The sequence below is a fragment of the Panthera uncia genome (genome assembly GCF_023721935.1).
Source record: "Panthera uncia isolate 11264 chromosome B2 unlocalized genomic scaffold, Puncia_PCG_1.0 HiC_scaffold_24, whole genome shotgun sequence".
NCBI lineage: Eukaryota > Metazoa > Chordata > Mammalia > Carnivora > Felidae > Panthera > Panthera uncia.
Window position 1 is genome coordinate 9085403 of NW_026057580.1, and position 17169 is coordinate 9102571.

The following is a 17169-nucleotide window of genomic DNA, read 5'->3' on the forward strand; positions in this document are numbered from 1 at the left end:
TGACCTTCCTCTTCCCTTCTGTGACCCCTGATTCCAGGAAGCACAGACTGACAGAGCAGTGGGGGACCCTAGAGTGAATTTAGTCCACCCCCATTCCACAGATGGGGGAACAGAGGGCCAGAGAGCAGCAGGGGTTTGCCCAAGGACACCTAGTTATTGGCAGAGCATAGTCCTCCCTTCCTGCTGCCTCTGTCACCAGTTCTGACCCCCTATTAACTCTTCTAGGTCCTCCTTTTTTGTGACTTTTCAATTTTCTCCTTCTCTACCCTCACCAGGGCTCCCTGGGATTTCCTGGTTTTCCTGGCGCCAGTGGAGAGAAGGGAGCCCGGGTAAGCTGGGGGAAGGGAGAGGGTGTAGAGGGCAGAGCTGCTCTGTTGGGGGGAGTCATGCCCTGGGTGATGTGGTGTCTCTGCTTCCTTCCTACCAGGGCCTGTCAGGGAAATCAGGGCCTCGGGGAGAGCGGGGCCCCACGGTGAGTGCAGGGGGGCAGACACGTGGCTCAAGATCCAAAGAGGTGCTTTGGGATTTTTCTGACAACTCCCCTCCCCTCTCTCTAGGGTCCACGGGGTCAGCGGGGACCCCGAGGTGCCACGGGGAAGTCTGGAGCTAAGGTTAGTGGTCTTGGCAGGGCTCCATCCACCATCTGGCCCTTAGCCCAGCTCCCCGTTGACTCCTCTGACTTCCAGGATAGCTAGAAAGCAGCTCTTCTTGCCTTCTGATCCTCTTTCCCCCCACAGGGAACATCAGGTGGTGATGGCCCCCATGGGCCTCCTGGAGAAAGGGTGAGTGTGGTTTGAGTCTCCTGATCCCTAATGCTCCCCAGGGAGCTTGAGTGGAGCCCATGCCCTCTCACCCCAGGGGGGAAGCTGCATCCCCTGCCCATTCTCCTGATTCAACCCAGCTCTGTCTCTAGGGTCTCCCTGGACCTCAAGGCCCCAGTGGATTTCCTGGCCCCAAAGGACCTCCGGTAAGCTGACCTCTGACCTGCCTTGGTTCTGTGAATCCTTCTTCTCCATCCTCCTTTCCAGCTCAGAGTTCACCTGACATCTGAACCCCTTCCAGGGTCCCCCTGGGAAGGACGGGCTGCCAGGACACCCAGGCCAGAGAGGAGAAGTGGTAAGTGATGCCCCTGGCCCCCTGAGACCTTCAACTTCCAGAGCTGTCTGGAAGGCCCACCAGGGAGGTTCTTCTGGCAGAGTGGAGATCAACCTGGTGCTGCTCAGACCCATGGCCAAGGACCTGGTGGTGACCCTGCCGTTCCTCTGGGAACCTGGTGTCCATCCCACAGTGTCCATGCCTGATATGCTTTGACTGCTCTCTCCTCTTCCTCTCTCAGGGTTTCCAAGGGAAGACTGGCCCCCCTGGCCCTCCAGGGGTGGTGGGACCTCAGGTATGTCTGCCCTCTGAGAGAATGGACCCCAGACCCTGGAGTTAGTCTTTCTGCCCCTTTTCTCCCTGTTTCCAATCACATGCCCCAGCCTCTGCTTTGCCTGACCTGCCCCCCACCCCACCGGGGCTGGAATTTGGAGCAGGGACCCCAACTTCAGTCTGGTTCCTGGGCCGGTTCTCATCTTCTTGAGCCTCAAAGGGGCAGTTCCCCAGTGGGGACACAAGTGGTATGGTTACTCCAAACTGGGGAGTTAACACCAGCGCAGTAGCCTAGCAGAGCCCTTGGAGTCTCCCAGTAGCTTTGGGGCACAGCTAAAGGGTTCCAGAGGGGTTATTTCAGGGTGGCCAGGGTGGCCTGTTTGGGCAGGGAGACGGGCAGAGGGTCTGAGATGGAGTCTTTCTGTCTCTTTCCCAGGGGGCAGCAGGAGAAACTGGGCCCATGGGGGAGAGAGGTCACCCAGGACCCCCAGGGCCCCCTGGAGAGCAGGGACTGACTGGAACATCTGGAAAAGAAGGAACAAAGGTCGGTAAAGGGCCAGGCAGAGGGAAACTTGGGGGGCCAGGGTTGGGGTGCTGAAGGGAACAGCTAATTGGGGATTTGAGAAAGGCCAGAAATCTCTCTGTCCAATCTGGGAGCGTAGCTGTGGCTCATCACTTTGTGTTTCATTTTAGGGTGACCCTGGTCCCCCAGGGGCCCCAGGGAAGGATGGACCTGCTGGTCTGAGGGGGTTCCCAGGAGAGAGAGGCCTCCCGGGCATTGCCGTGAGTGTGAACCCAATCTCCCAGCCGCATTGCCTGAGAAAAGTTACTGCTGTCCTGGCATCCCTCAGTGTCACCCCACCCCCATTTCTCTGAGCCTGCCCCCCCTCGACTTTCATCCTTCCCTGCATGTCTCTTGGACCCTCATTCTTGTTGTGTCCCACCCTCCTGTCTCACATCTGTTGCTCCAAATCTCTGGTTCACAGGGTGGACCCGGTTTGAAGGGAAACGAAGGTCCGGCTGGTCCTCCTGGCCCTGCAGTGAGTCTGGGGACCCTGGGGGACAGGAGGGAGGACCCAGGAAAGAGTGGGTGTGGAAGGATGAAGAGTGGCATCTGGATCTAGGCAAGACCGTGGGACTGGGCAGAGGGAGCCTAGGGTCAGCCATAGTGCATCCAATTTTGGGCTATTCTTCTGGGAACCATGGTCAGGGGTCCTCTGGTGTGGGTGGGCTGTGGTCTCCTCCTTGGGAGTCTGACTCCATTTCCTGTTTCAGGGCTCCCCTGGGGAGCGAGGTGCAGCAGGATCAGGGGGACCCATTGGCCCCCCAGGGCGCCCTGGCCCACAGGGTCCCCCTGGAGCTGCAGGAGAGAAAGGTGTCCCGGTGAGTGTGGGGTCCCTGGGGAGACACACACTGGGGAGGGGTCTGTGAGCTGTGAGCTGCTGGGCTCTGGAGGGTTTCCTGTGAGGGTGTTTGAAGGTGATGATTCCGGGTCATGACTCCTTTCTTCATTTCCTACAGGGTGAGAAGGGCCCCATTGGTCCAACTGGCCGAGATGGGGTGCAGGGCCCTGTGGGGCTTCCTGGTCCCGCTGGACCCCCAGGCGTGGCAGGAGAGGATGGAGACAAGGTGTGGGAACCCACAGACCCTGGACCCAATCTTTCCAGATGAGATCGATGATCTGGGCATACCTCCCATCCCCTTTCCTGTCTTAACCTCCCTGCCTCATCCAGGTCCTTTCTGTAATATCTCACCTGCCTTCTCCCTGCAGGGTGAGGTGGGAGACCCTGGACAGAAGGGCACTAAAGGGAATAAGGGTGAACATGTAAGTGGCCATGACTTTTGACTTCTGACCTCTGACCTTTAGCCTCATTTCCACCTGATCTCTCTTCCTGTCTTTGGTGTCTTTGACTCTCCTTTTCCCCTGCAGGGCCCTCCTGGACCCCCTGGGCCCGTTGGTCCCGTGGGGCAACCTGGAGCAGCGGTGAGTGACTGATGCCCTGTCTGCCCCCACCAGGGGCACTGGCAGCCTCTAGTCTGCCCTCAGTTCCGCTTTGCCCTGTGGGGGCTCTGGGCCTGGTGCCCAGCTCAGTGTGGAGTTTGTGAATAGAGAACACCTGACCCATGACTGTCTCTGTGTCCTTGTCCCTGCCCTCTCTCCACCTCAGGGAGCAGATGGGGAGCCCGGAGCTCGGGGGCCCCAGGGACACTTTGGAGCCAAAGGCGATGAAGGAACAAGAGGATTCAATGGGCCCCCGGGACCCATTGGCCTACAGGTTAGTTGGAAAGAAGAGGCAGGGGCTGAGAGGTGGGGTCAGGATGGGTCTGATGTCTGCCCCAGACCCCCACCATCCCCTGCTGCTGAGGACTAGGGGGCATGTGGGATTGGAGGGAAGGGCACTGTCTACCTGGAGCTGTGCTCTAGGGGGTTGGTCATCTGGGCACGTGCTGTGTACCCCCACACAGGGTTTGCCAGGCCCCTCGGGGGAGAAAGGAGAAACAGGAGATGTGGGCCCTATGGTGAGTGTGACCCCCTAGCCCCAAGCCCACCTACTAGTCACCCCCCCCCATCCAGCGGCCCCAACACCCCACTGCCACCGATGCCCCTGCTCCCTGGTAGGGTTGTCCCCGTCCCCTGCCACCCCCAGGATGTCTGCCTCACCCAGCCCTCTGCCATTTCTGTGTGCCTAATGCTCTTTCTCTTCCTTCTCATCTCTGCCCTATCTGCTTTTCCCAGGGACCTCCGGGCCCCCCAGGACCTCGAGGCCCAGCTGGACCCAATGGAGCTGATGTGAGTCCTCTTAGCCTCTGTCCCTTCAGATCAATGTGGCCAGTCCTGCCTCCCTTTCCTCAGACTATAAACTCTAGTCTCATCTCAGCTGCCGAGAGAAGCCTCTGGCCTGGAAGGCCTCCCACTGTCTCACTGCTGTGACCTTGGCGCTCATCCAGGCTCTGTCTCTGGAATGTCACCTCCTTCCTTAAGCAGTTACCCTAACTTCTGTTCCTCTTTCAGGGTCCGCAAGGTCCCCCGGGAGGTGTTGGGAACCTGGGTCCCCCTGGAGAGAAGGTAACTGGGAAGGGGGTGAATGAATGGACTCGCCTTGGCGGGGGTATGAGGGTTGGATCTGGTCTGTTAGTTTTGGTTGGGGGTGGCAAAAGAAAATGAGAGGGGGGGGGGGGGAATAGCAGGATTTTGGGGAAGAAGGAGGTGTTTGACCCCAGTCTTCTTTCAGGGAGAGCCAGGAGAATCAGGATCTCCAGGGGTCCAGGGCGAGCCAGGTGTCAAGGTGAATGAAAGCTCTGAGGCCTTGCTCCCTAATCCCCATCACCTTCCTCAACCTCAGCGCCCCACCCCCGATGTGTGATCTGCTAGAGCTGGAGCTCTTCTACAGCTCAGGAGCCTGTGCTCCCCATAATCAGGGAGATTGGACCCCTGGGTCTGAGTGAGCCCCACACGCTTTCTTTGAAGGGAAGAGGGACCAGATGATTCCCTGTGGGCTTGACTTTCTGTGTGCATCCTGCTGTCACTGAGGGGACAGAGGGGAGGCTGAAGGTGTTTTGGAAGCAGGGACTGCATCCTTGATCATCAAGACCCCTTTGGGACCATCTGTACCCTCCATTCATCTTCCAGGGCCCACGTGGGGAGCGTGGGGAGAAAGGAGAATCGGGGCAGCCAGGAGAGGCCGGACCACCAGGGCCTAAAGGCCCCACCGGTGATGATGGCCCCAAAGGGAACCCTGTGAGTTTGGCGGGGGGGGGGGGGGGGGGGGGGGGGGGGGGGGGGCGGGGAGGAGGGCCTTGGGAATGAGAGACCTGGGAATATGGGTGTGTGTGAGTGGGAGGGTCTTGGAGTAGGGAGAGCCCAAGGATGGGGGGAGTACTTGGGTGGAAGTCTCTGGGAATGAGATCTGGGAGGGATGTATGGGGTCTGGAATCCAGAGACAGAAAGTGAGAGATGCCTTCTAATTAATTCCATGAAAGCATTAGAAGGCACAAAGTGCATGAGGTGAGAAATGTGGGTGCAGGAGACCATCTTCTCAGGGGGTGCAGGTGGGCCTTGCCTGTAGAGAGGGAGGGTGTCACATGTGCCCATGGGGGTCTGTGTTGGCTCTGGGTAGGCTTAGGGGGTTGTGACCTTGCCCTGTTCTTTTCTGGACTAGGGTCCTGTTGGTTTTCCTGGTGATCCTGGCCCTCCTGGAGAAGGTGGCCCTCGGGTGAGTCCTCCTCAGAGAAAGAGGGGAAAGAGGGTGGGCTTCTGTACGGAGCCTCCATGTGGCTGATGCGTTTTGAGTGTGAGAAGCTGGGGGCGGGGCAGGGCAGGTGGAGGGATGGGAGGATTAGCAGTTTTGGGCTGATGCCAGCCAGGTTGGGGCAACCCTTGACCTTGGTTCATCCCTGCAGGGCCAGGATGGTGCAAAGGGTGACCGAGGAGAGGATGGCGAGCCAGGACAGCCCGTGAGTGACCAGTGACCCCTCCCTCCACCACGGAGCCCAAGCCTTCAGGCCCATTGCCCCCTTTTTGTGCCCTACTCCTGAGGGGTCCACTGGCTGGAGGCTAACCACTCATTCACCCCTACTCCTTCCTCCATAGGGATCCCCTGGTCCCACTGGGGAGAATGGACCCCCTGGACCACTTGGGAAGCGGGTAAGTGAGGTGGACACCTGGGAACTTGTGGGGCAGTCCTTAGGGTGGATAGAGGATGGGACAGTAACACATGGGATGGGCAGGGAGGTGCTTGGGATCTAGGCTGTCCTTGGGTGGGGTGCACATGTGTGTGAACATTTGTATTTTTAAGTGTCTGTGTATAACTGAGTGTGTCTGTTGTTGGGTTTTGCTATGTATATTCTTGCCAGGGGCGGTGGTATTCACCAACTGATCAGAACGGACACTGGAGGAAGGGGCTAGCTTTCCTGGAGGGCCCCCGCTAGGCCAAAGATTAACCCTCTAGTTGCTGGGGCAGGAGGTGGGGCACTAGATGGTGTGTGGGCAAGTGGCTTTTTGCGAGATGCACAGAACTACTCGGTATTTTAACAACGGGTGCAGCTGTACCAGCTTATCTGTGGCTCAGCTTCTGTGACTGCGTCTGTGCAAGCCCAAGTGTGTGTGTGAGTGCGCGTGCATGCTCGCTGGAGCCCAGTAGGACAGGGAGGAGAAAGCGGCTGAGCCTGGCTATTCACTACCTCACCGACTTTTCCTTCCTGTATCCATCTGCAGGGTCCCGCTGGCACACCTGGTCCTGAGGGGCGGCAAGGAGAGAAGGGGGCCAAGGTAAGGGAGAGGCTGGAATATTCCCTCCGTCTCCTGGCACCTCTGGTTCCTCAGACTCCTCTCTCTAGATGTCTACCCTGTGTTGACCTCCTCTATGTTGAGCCTCTTGTTCGGATGGGGGTTCCGTTCCCTATACTTACTCCTGCTCAAGGGGCTCCTGGGGTTTGGCCCCTCCTCTCTGCTTCATCCAGTCCGCCTTGGACCCCCTACCACCACCCATACTCCCTTCCTCTGCCCTTTAAGGTTCATTCCTTGTATGTGTTTCAGGGGGATCCTGGCGCTGTAGGTGCCCCGGGGAAGACAGGCCCCGTGGGCCCTGCAGGCCCAGCAGGGAAACCTGGTCCTGATGGGTTAAGAGGTCTCCCAGGCTCAGTGGTGAGTAATGGAATGGAAAGGCTTGGCTGGGGTAGGAGGGGTGAGGGGCCTTGAGGGGTACCTGTGTGGGGACACTTTTCCTCACCTCTGTGGCCTCCTTGAATCTGCAGGGTCAGCAAGGCCGTCCTGGGGCCCCGGGCCAGGCTGGGCCTCCAGGTCCTGTGGTGAGTGACTGTGGATTAGTGGGGTGGGTCGGGGTGAGGATGCTGGTTCCCTGGGGCAGGGGGAATCCAGCTGAAGCCCTGGAGGAAGTGGGAAGTGGTGGCCAGAGGGCCTGGTCCCACCCCTCCCTGGAGAGAGTGACTTCCTGTCTCCCCACAGGGACCTCCGGGGCTTCCTGGCCTCCGGGGTGATGTCGGAGCCAAGGGAGAGAAGGTGAGTGACACAGATATGCGGCCAGGTATCTCCCCTCACCCTCACCCTTGAAGCCTAGGGGGACCCTGAGTGCCCACCACTATGCTTCAGGGCTCCAGCACCATCTCTGGGGGTCCTTACTCAGTGACGACCGTTCACAGGCCCTGTTCTGTCAGACCCTGTGCCTAAGTCTCTCTTGCCTTCTGCGCTCTCACCCCCATGGGCTCCTTCTTCTGCATCCACGTGTCTCCTCTCTGCACCCCCCTGACCACTTGTCCTTTCTCCAGGGTCATCCAGGTCTCATCGGACTGATCGGGCCCCCTGGGGAGCAGGGTGAGAAGGGTGATCGGGGACTTCCTGGCCCCCAGGGCTCCGCTGGACAGAAGGGAGAGACGGTGAGGACATGGTCCTGAAAGGTCTGGGAGGATGAGTGTGGGGATTCGTGTTGGGGGTGAGGGTGGAGGTGGAGAAAGGGGTGAGGGAGGGGGTGTGGAGGAGGACCCAGTTGAACCACGCCCCTCTCCTTCCTAGGGTATCCCAGGAGCGTCTGGGCCTATTGGTCCTGGAGGGCCCCCTGGCCTCCCCGTGAGTACCCCATCTGTTCCTCACAAAATCCCCTAAACCCCACTGCTCCCCCCTCCATAATCCCCCAATGGCTTCCATGGCAACCACCAGCCTAACCAGCATAGGTCCCAGGGTCCTCCATATGTCCTTACATCTGCAGCATTTCCTCCCCCGTCCTTTCGGGGCCTCCCAAATGTCCCCGTGTTCCCTCACACCTGCCCCTCCTGCGGTAAAGCCAGGGTCTGTGGACTCATGACTTTGCATCTCCATTTCTCCATATCCCGACCGTCCCCTGTGCTGACCATCTCTGTCTTGTAACCTCATTTCACAGGGACCTGCTGGCCCCAAAGGAGCCAAAGGAGCCACAGTGAGTGACCCCCAGCCAGCTCTGAGCTCTGCCCCCTTCCCCCAGCTGGACTTGACACTTTCTCTCCCGGGCAAATGTGCTCCCTCCAGTGGAGTTCCTCCCTGGCCTGGAGACTGATTTGACCCTTCTGTGACCCTGATCACATGCTTGACCTCTTGACCCTTCCATGACCTATCTACTCCTTTGGCAGGGCCCAGCTGGACCCAAGGGAGAGAAGGGCGTCCAGGGTCCTCCGGGACACCCGGTAAGTTACAAGCCAGGGCTTGCTTCTCTGACTGTCCCTCTCTGTCCCAGTGTTTCTCCATTTCACCCTCATATCAACCTTGCCTGTCACCCTTTCCATCTGTCTCTCCACCCAGGGCCCCCCCGGGCGAGGTGATCCAGCCCCTGCCCATCCAGATGCCCAAAAAGACTCGGCGCTCGGTGGACGGAAGCCGCCTGATGCAAGAGGACGAGGCCATACCGGCTGGGGGGGGCTCCGGGCAGTGCTGGGGGGCTGGAGGAGATCTTTGGCTCACTGGACTCCCTGCGGGAGGAGATTGAGCAGATGAGGCGGCCAACAGGGACCCAGGACAGCCCCGCTCGCACCTGCCAGGACCTGAAGCTCTGCCACCCGGAGCTGCCTGATGGTCAGTGCCGGCCTCAGGAAACAAAAATAACAGTGTGGGCTTGAAAAGCAGAATGGATGGAGGGGGTTCTTGGGGAAGGTGTGGGGTGGGGGTGAGCGCTGAGGGGCTTGGAAGGGCAGCTCTTTGCCAACTAGGTCAGAAGTATTTCCATATTTCCCAGTTGATCTGGTCCTCCCAGTGCACAGCAGCTCATCATCAGCCTGCTGCCTACGGGAAGCGACAAACATACACACGTGTACACATGTGCTCGCATTTACACGGATGGCCGTGTGTGCGAATCTACAATCACGTGTTGTATCCCCGTGAGGATGTCAGCGCTCCTGCCTCCTCCGTTGGGAGCCTGGGGGTGCTGCTGGGGGGAGGGGTGCCACAGACGGGCAGGGGTGTAAGCGATGATGGAATGTGAAGTAGGGTGGGTGGTGGTGTGGGGCTCTGGGGGAGAATGGGACGAGGAGACTGAGGGCATGGTGGGGAGGGCATGGTGGGGAGGGCATGGGGGGAAGGTCATGGGAGGGAGGTCAAGGGGGGAGGGTGTGGGGAGGAGGTCAAGGGGGGAGAATGTGGGAGGGAGTGCTGGGGTTTGGAGCAGCATCGGGGGAGAAGTGGGAAGGGAGGCAAGGAGCACCTTGGGTCCCACCTGTTGGGGCGCTGATCCTTCCTTCTCCCTCACCCAACAGGAGAGTACTGGGTCGACCCCAACCAGGGCTGTGCTCGGGATGCCTTCCGGGTTTTCTGCAACTTTACAGCAGGAGGGGAAACATGCGTGACGCCCCGGGATGATGTCACACAAGTGAGAGCTGGCGCCTGACTGCTCATCCCTGCCCCATAGCATGGCCCAGTCAGGGCCTAGTGGTTTCTAGGTTTATGTGACAGGCACCCTCGCCCCTGCGGAGCCTGCTGCCGCTTCTTTCCTTGACTCTTTCCTTCTCACTGGCCCTCTGCCGCTCACTGTGTCTCCTTCCCTTGACAACCCAAGACAAAGTTTGCCTCTTGTTTACCCTCAGTCAGTCCCTGGCTCCCACTCTGGCCCCTCGTTTCTCCCCCAGCCCTTTCTGCCCACCCATTCCCTGCCCCTGACCGTGGCCCAGCTACCCTGCGTCTGTAGACGCCCCGCAAGCCCGTCTCTGTCTGCCCCTGACTGTGGCCCTCTCTCCTGCCAGTTCTCTTACGTGGACTCAGAAGGCTCCCCGGTAGGTGTGGTCCAGCTCACCTTCCTGCGGCTGCTCAGCGTCTCAGCCCACCAGGATGTCTCCTACCCGTGCTCTGGGATGGCCCGAGATGGTCCCCTGAAGCTCCGGGGGGCCAACGAGGATGAGCTGAGCCTGGAGACCAGCCCCTACGTCAAGGAATTCAGAGACGGCTGTCAGGTGGGAACCGGAAGAGCTGGGTGGGGGTGGATCCCAGAGTCAGGCTGGGGGAAGACCTTTTGGGCAGAGGCACCAGGAAGAGCAGGAGGAGTCCAGCTTCTCGGTGTCAGATATGCCTGAGGGAGCTCAGACGGGGGCGATGGGGGGGCGGGGTGGAAAGGATGGAAGGTGGGGTTCACCTGCGCGCACACACCAGCATCACCCAGAGTGAGTCGTGCAGGCTCGTGCACTCATTTACACAGGCTGCCCAACAGAGGCACACGGGGGTGCAAATCACCCATCCCAGGAAGGCACAGGAGGACCTAGACACCCATCGTCTGTACATACATCCCCAGAATTGTCCGGACAGGGTCACACGGGGACACACAACATGTGGAATCATGTCAGATATTATCACACGATTACACCACGGACACGTGTTTACACATCCCTATGGAGTCCCACAGACTCACACAACCACCACACGTAGACAATCTCAAGGACAAACCCAAGGCTGCACAGACTCGTTCAGGAGCACAGATATGCGCACACGTTCCCAATCCTGATGCTCTGGAAGAAATTTGAAGAAGAAAATCTAGCAAGTTGGATCATGTGACAGGGACGGGGGGAATAGCAGCTAGGGGCGCTCAGAGGAGAGGCGAGCCCAGGCCTGAGGCTGGGGGGCCCGTGGGGCGTGTGCACGCCTCCACCACTCTCACTGCTCCCTCTGTCCCGTCTCCCCCCTCAAGACACAGCAAGGCCGCACGGTGCTGGAGGTGCGAACACCGGTGCTGGAGCAGCTACCAGTGCTGGACGCCTCCTTCTCAGACCTGGGGGCCCCCCCCCGAAGCGGGGAGGGGTGCTGCTGGGGCCTGTCTGCTTCATGGGCTAGGTCCTCCTCTGTCTGACCCTGTCCGTCGAAACCAGGCCCACCTGGAATCCCACAGCATCAGCTCTGTGCCACCTCCCGAGAGGGCTCCTCACCATCGGTGGCTTCGGGCCAGGGCACCGGGAGCCCCCAGCCAGGGGCAGACCAGGGGAGGGGTGAGGCGGGTGCCGGGACGCCCCAGGGGAGGGGTGGCATCTGGGGCTCTTGGTCCTCCCACTTGGAGCCTGTGACCCGTTGGACAGCCGAGACCCTTATTTAAAACGCACCTCCCAATCACCCCAAACAAGCAGAAGAGAAGAGAAAGGACACTGTGTATTTTGTATTTAAAAGTAATTATATTAATTATTTAAAGAGTGGAAAACAAAAGAACAAACAAGATAAAGAGAGAAATGCCAACAAAAATCAGCGGACTTTGGAGACAGGGCTCTCCAGGGGTGAGCCCCGGCACCCTCCTCCTTGCCTCAGGGCTTTCCTCAGTGACTGTGGGGGGAGGTTTTCAGGCCAAACCCCACCTCCCTCACAGCCCGCCTGTAGCACCCACTGTGAATGTTGGAATATATGGTCTCCTTTGCCTCAGGGTCTGACTCTCTCTGTCCAGTGTGGGGCTTTCTCATCTCCCCCTACCGGGTGTTTGGCTCCCTGACCCCCACACCGGCTGTCTCTCACTTGGTCTGGGGCTTGCAGGAACCGCCTGCTACTTGGGGAGCAGGCCGAGCCCCCAGGGGCGGAACAGAAGAGCGAGGGGTGAGTGCAGGGCCTGTATTCAGCGCTGTTGAAATATCGAAATGCTTCTTCCTCATCAGCTGGTAAATGGCCACGACTCAGCCCGCTGAGTGTTCCACCGCCAGCCTGGCCACCCTGGTCCCACCCCTGAGCCTCCCCCCCTCGCCTTCCCTGATCCTGCAATGGAAGGGTTAATGTGTGGCATATGGATGGAAGGGACTCCCAGGACCTTGTCTAGCCCCATGCCCAGTGTCCTTTCTGACTGATGGTTAAATAATGTGATTGTCCCCTCCTGGGCTTATGAGTGTGGTGCTTGTGTTGTTATTTCAATCCCCACCCGGGCCCCCATCCAATACCCCTCTTTGCCTGCTGAGCTGTTACCAGAAATGGAAGGCTTAATCCCTATCCCCAGAGGGGCCTGTCCTTTTGCGGTGTCAGGGCCCAGAAAAGAGTTCATAAAACCTGGCTGACAAGTGCGGACCGCCAAACTGATCTCTTGGTGACATCAGGTGGGAGCCCAGGGTTCTGTCCCACACAGGTGCTGGCATGTTTTTGGGTTCCTTGTTTCCAGGTCCAGCACAACCTCCCCAGCACCCCAATTCCCCATTTTTAGGACCTCAGGGCTGGAAGGGGGTGCTTAGAAGGTCTGGTCTAAACTCTTTGCAAATAAGGACCTTGGGCTCCTTCCAAGACCGCGTTTCCTGCCCCTGGACCTCTGGTCACCTCGTGTCCTGCCCATACCTGTGTGCATTCCCAGCTAGGTAGTGCCGGGCTTCTCTCTGTGTCAAGGTGCACAGTCCTAGTCTCATCGCATGCCGTGCTGCCCCCGCTTCCTCCTTCCCCAGGGGCCCCTCTTAGGGCTTATTCAGCAGCTCTGTGTCCTCCGGGTCAGGTGTCTGGGTAGGTCCCTTCAGTTCAGGGCAGCCGCTCAGCCAGGCATCGCTAGCTGGCCTCCCCACCTCCCGTGGGGCTGCTCATCCTCACACAGGATTTCCTGGCTCCTGCCCGTCCTGGCAGTAGAATGAAACTTAGTCCAGGGCCTCATCCCAATCAGGACACCCCTTCCTCGCTCGCCGTCCGGCTGCGGGTGTCCGAGCGAGCGTGTGTACGGTGTCCCGGAGGCCGCAGACCCCCTGGGGCGGGCCTGGGAGGGACCCAGGGTCCCGGTAGGCAGCGCCCCGCCTCTCCTGGCGGATCCCGACGGCACAGCCTTGATCGTCCCCGTCCCCTGAGGACAGAACCCCGATCTTTGAAACCCTGGAGTGGTGGAGCTAGCTCATTCTGGATCCAAAGAAGCTCTCCTATGGGGCCTAGAGGCCCAGCCTGGCAGAGACGGTGGGCAGGGAAACCGTTTGCAGGTGAAAAGCCCTTCTCGCATCTCTCCGCCTCTGCTGCCCCCTGGTGCCGGCGCCAAGCCCTCGGCCAACTAAAGGGCAAGCGGAATAAGACCTTCCTAACACGTTGTCCCTTTCTTCGTCCCCAACTGAACCCTCCTTACTCCCTCAGCCCAAAAGGCCGAGTGGAAGCCCCCTGATCTTATCTTTACGGGGTCAGGCGGTGGACGGGTTTTTGGGATCACTCGCCCTCGGTCTTAATCTCCAAGTCCTGAAGGCTTCTGACAACCCCCTTCCGGAAGCTTCCTTCTGGGCCTCAGCTAAAAGGAAGATCAGACGGAAATAGATCTTGCCCGCACTCACCCCCAGCTAAGCTGGGCCAGCGCTGAGGCTTCTCCGTGCTTTCTCTGCAATTGGAGCCAAACCCAGAGTTTGCCCCCAGAACCCAAAGGGGAATGTCCCCAAAGGTCACTTTTGGTCAGATGCTCTGAACTTAGAGGGCTTTCTCCATGAAAACAATGCCATACATTCACTCAAATAACACTTATACACGGCAGTTGGGTCCCAGGCCAATCCGCAAAAGCCTATTTAGCTAGAATGCTAACCAACCCCGGACAACCGTTTTACCAGTGATTCTATGCCAAGTTGCAGCCGAGGATGCCAGAACCACACAGCCCTCTCCTTCTGCCTCCTGGCTCCCCAGGGCAGGGGGAGCCAAGCCCTGGCTCTAAGGAAAGATGGGAGGAGTGGCAGGGCAGGGCTCCAGAGGCGGGAGTTTTGGGGTGGGGCTGGGTGTGGGTAGCGCAGGTCCCCTGGTGTCTAAACATGCGGGTGCTGGTAGTGGCTCCAGGGGCTTGTGGGCAGAGGAGGCTTCCAGATGGGCTGGGAAGTAGATAAAGAAGAGAGAGGCAGAGACTTTGGGGAGTTCCTTTGGGCTTGACTGGGTCAGAACACGAACTCTTGCAGGAAACGCTGGGCTCTGAAACTCTTGACTGCCCCTCCAACAAGTTTACTTGAACCCAATAAGGAGAAGGAAGTCACTGATGATGTTGGGAAAGAGAAGGGATATGACAGATTTGTGCGTTAGCAAGGCCCCACCCAGGTTGGATGAGGCTGTGAAGGGCCTGGACACAGGCACACGGCCAGCCACGGGGGTTTAGTGACATTTAGTGGGAAGGCTGTGGGGATGGATGCCGTAGCCTGTCACAGCCTTGGAGCTACTTCTTAGCCTTGGGCTGATATTTTTGGCGTCCTACCTCATGGTCAAAAAACAGCTTGTAAAATTTGGACCACTTAGATCACTGCACCTGAGAGCACTACATATCCCAGAAGACCTCCCCTTCCTTGGCTATGTTGCATGCTGGGATTTGTAGTTTCTACATGGATCAGGGTAGGTGGGAGTAGAGACAGATAAGGAAGGGAGTGGGTCAAAACAAGGCTGCAGTTGCCTCAGAAAGGAGTTCCAGAGCAGTAGGGGGTGGTGACCCAGTTTTGTGATTATGTAGCCCCGATTCCTGCAAGTTCCGTGTGGTCGGCAGGGAGGGTTGGGAACGCATCCTAGTTTTTTCCTAACCAGCTATGCAGTTCAGAGGCCAGGATCATGTTTCCCAGCCCACATCTGCTCAAGTGAGCTGACATCACCCTCTGGGTGCTTGCAGTTGGCTTTCTTTTCTTATTTTCCCCCCTCATCTTTCCCCCTACTGCCATCTCAGTAGGGAAGAACTGTCCACTGGTCCTTGAATGAACACCAGGGACATCTGTAGGGACACCTCCTTTAGGGCTACCCTCAAGCAGCCAAGAGTGTAGAATAAGCCTGAGAGCCAACCCACCACACCGCCTTCCTTCCACCGCCTTCCCTCAGGTGATGGGCATTTGGTCTAGAAATTGTTGTGACAATCCATTTGTTTACTTCGCTCTGGCTTCTCTTCCTCTCAGTAACATCTGCACGGAAGGCCTTGTGAATCCCATGAACTAGGTGTGTGGTTTTCTAAAGAGTAACAGATAGAAGCCATGTTGGATACTATGGCAGCTGGCGTAAAGGTCATGTTCCAGGTCTTGCCATTTCAGCTCTAAAGGGCTGGGATTCCGCAGGGTCTGGGGCCAGAGTACGTGGGTCGTGGTGATATATTCCTGTGTTATGTTCATGGCTCCCCGTGGTCTGGGCTCTGTTGGTGGGTCACGTGGTGGGTAAGTGCTCACTAACTCGGGTACACGTGTACCACGAGGGCTGGTAGAAGTTTCTTATGGCTCTGCAACTTTCCCGTCTTTTTATTAATACCTCAGTATTTCCCCTACTTTTCAGAATTGAAAATCTATAGAAACACATAAGTAAAAACTACAAACTAAGAAACAGGTTTCAGACATATTAGGGTTAGGCAGAGGGTGGGAAGTAGCACCGTGCTTTTAATTGGAGCCCTGGTGACAGAGGGGGTCAGACAGAAGAGTCTGCAGCGGCAAATGGTCCAGGCTGGATAGGGTTGAGCCGACTTAGGGCTGAGGGTGGTGCTGATGATAGCCGGCAGGAGATCTCTCAGCATTCCTTTTTTTTTCAATTTTTGAGTGAGAGAGCGTAGGCAGGGGAGGGGCAGAGAGAGGGGGGAACAGAGAATCTGAACCAGGCTCTGTGCTGATAGCAGCAACCCCGATGCAGGGCTCGAACTCAGGAACGGTGAGATCATGACCCGAGCTGAAGTCGGATGATTAACCCACTGAGCCACCCAGATGCCCCTCTCTGCATTCCTAATGGGGGCTTCTCCTGCATCTAGCTTGCCAGTGGTGTTTTGCTTCTAACTGGGGTGCTTATTTACTATGAGCATCAGTTTTCCCATCTGTGAAGTGGGATAGCACTTGGTTTACAAGGCAGTAATCCCCCTTGTAGTGACAAGGGAGGGGAACTGGCCACACCCCCTTGGTTCAAACGTCTTGCCTTGGTTACTGGCGACACACTGGTGTCTGGGGCACACTGCTCTCCTCTCAACTTCTGATTCTAGTGCTGTCAAGACCTCGGGCTTCTGAAGTTTCTTTTTGTTCCAAACATAAAATCTGATTAAAACAGCTTAAGACCCAAAGGAAATTTCTTTTTTTTTAAATGATTTTTTAAAAAGTTTATTTATTTTGAGAGAGCGAGAACAAGCGGGACAGGGACAGAGAGAGAGGGAAAGAGAGAATCCCAAGCAGGCTGTCAGGGCAGAGCCCGATGTGGGGCTCGAGTCCACAAACCGTGAGGTTATGACCTGGGCCGAAGTTGGATGCTTAACCGACTGAGCCACCCAGGCTCCCTCGAAAGGAAATTTCTTATAAAAATACCAGGGTACTCAGTATTTGAAGGAAGGGTTGACTTAGTACAGAAGAAAAAGGGCAGTTTTGAGACCTCAGAGTTTCATGGACTTTGTCCCTGAGTGTGGCCACAAACACCACTTGGTCAATCTGCTTTCAACCTCTGTGTCTCTGGGCTCCGACGTTCAGGTTCCTGGAGTCCCGTCTCGTTGGTCTAGCTTGCAGACAGGTCAGCTGTCTCCCTGAGAACCAACTTTCTATGGCTGGTGGCCCAGTGTTAACAACAAACAGATAATTTATATGAAGCACTAGGGTGGGTGTACGAGAGGTGTTGGGGACACTCTTCCCACATAAGGTAGGATTGCTGAGAAGACACACCAAGAGGTGTTTGCTGTCTTTCCCTCTATACAGACCACTTTCTTTTTTTTAATGTTTATTTTTTTATTTTTGAGAGAGAGAGAGAGAGAGAGAGCAAGCAGGGGAGGGGCAGAGAGACAGGAGGACAGAGGATCCAAAGAGGGCTCTGTGCTGTCAGCAGAGAGCCCAATGTAAGACTCGAACTCATGAACCATGAGATCATGACCTGAGCCGAAGTTGGACGCTTAACCAACTGAGCCACCCAGGTGCCCCTATACAGACCACTTTCTATACCTTTGACCAGCATGATCCGGCCAG

General features: G+C 57.5%; 1 protein-coding gene across 1 annotated transcript in view; it reads left to right on the forward strand.

Moving 5' to 3' along the window:
* COL11A2 (collagen type XI alpha 2 chain) overlaps positions 1–13589 on the forward strand; it is a 30485-nt gene extending 16896 nt beyond the window's left edge. Inside the window, 37 exon segments of the mRNA XM_049653474.1 lie at positions 276–329; positions 428–472; positions 558–611; positions 738–782; positions 914–967; positions 1063–1116; positions 1337–1390; positions 1805–1912; positions 2062–2151; positions 2355–2408; positions 2644–2751; positions 2890–2997; positions 3140–3193; positions 3299–3352; positions 3537–3644; positions 3835–3888; positions 4106–4159; positions 4382–4435; positions 4602–4655; positions 5000–5107; positions 5529–5582; positions 5770–5823; positions 5960–6013; positions 6584–6637; positions 6905–7012; positions 7123–7176; positions 7334–7387; positions 7654–7761; positions 7898–7951; positions 8262–8297; positions 8488–8552; positions 8657–8765; positions 8767–8926; positions 9604–9716; positions 10087–10293; positions 11022–11120; positions 11123–13589. Of these exon segments, the coding sequence (XP_049509431.1) occupies positions 276–329; positions 428–472; positions 558–611; positions 738–782; positions 914–967; positions 1063–1116; positions 1337–1390; positions 1805–1912; positions 2062–2151; positions 2355–2408; positions 2644–2751; positions 2890–2997; positions 3140–3193; positions 3299–3352; positions 3537–3644; positions 3835–3888; positions 4106–4159; positions 4382–4435; positions 4602–4655; positions 5000–5107; positions 5529–5582; positions 5770–5823; positions 5960–6013; positions 6584–6637; positions 6905–7012; positions 7123–7176; positions 7334–7387; positions 7654–7761; positions 7898–7951; positions 8262–8297; positions 8488–8552; positions 8657–8765; positions 8767–8926; positions 9604–9716; positions 10087–10293; positions 11022–11120; positions 11123–11164 (2793 nt within the window). The 3' untranslated portion in view covers positions 11165–13589.
* Positions 13590–17169: the final 3580 nt, after the last annotated feature.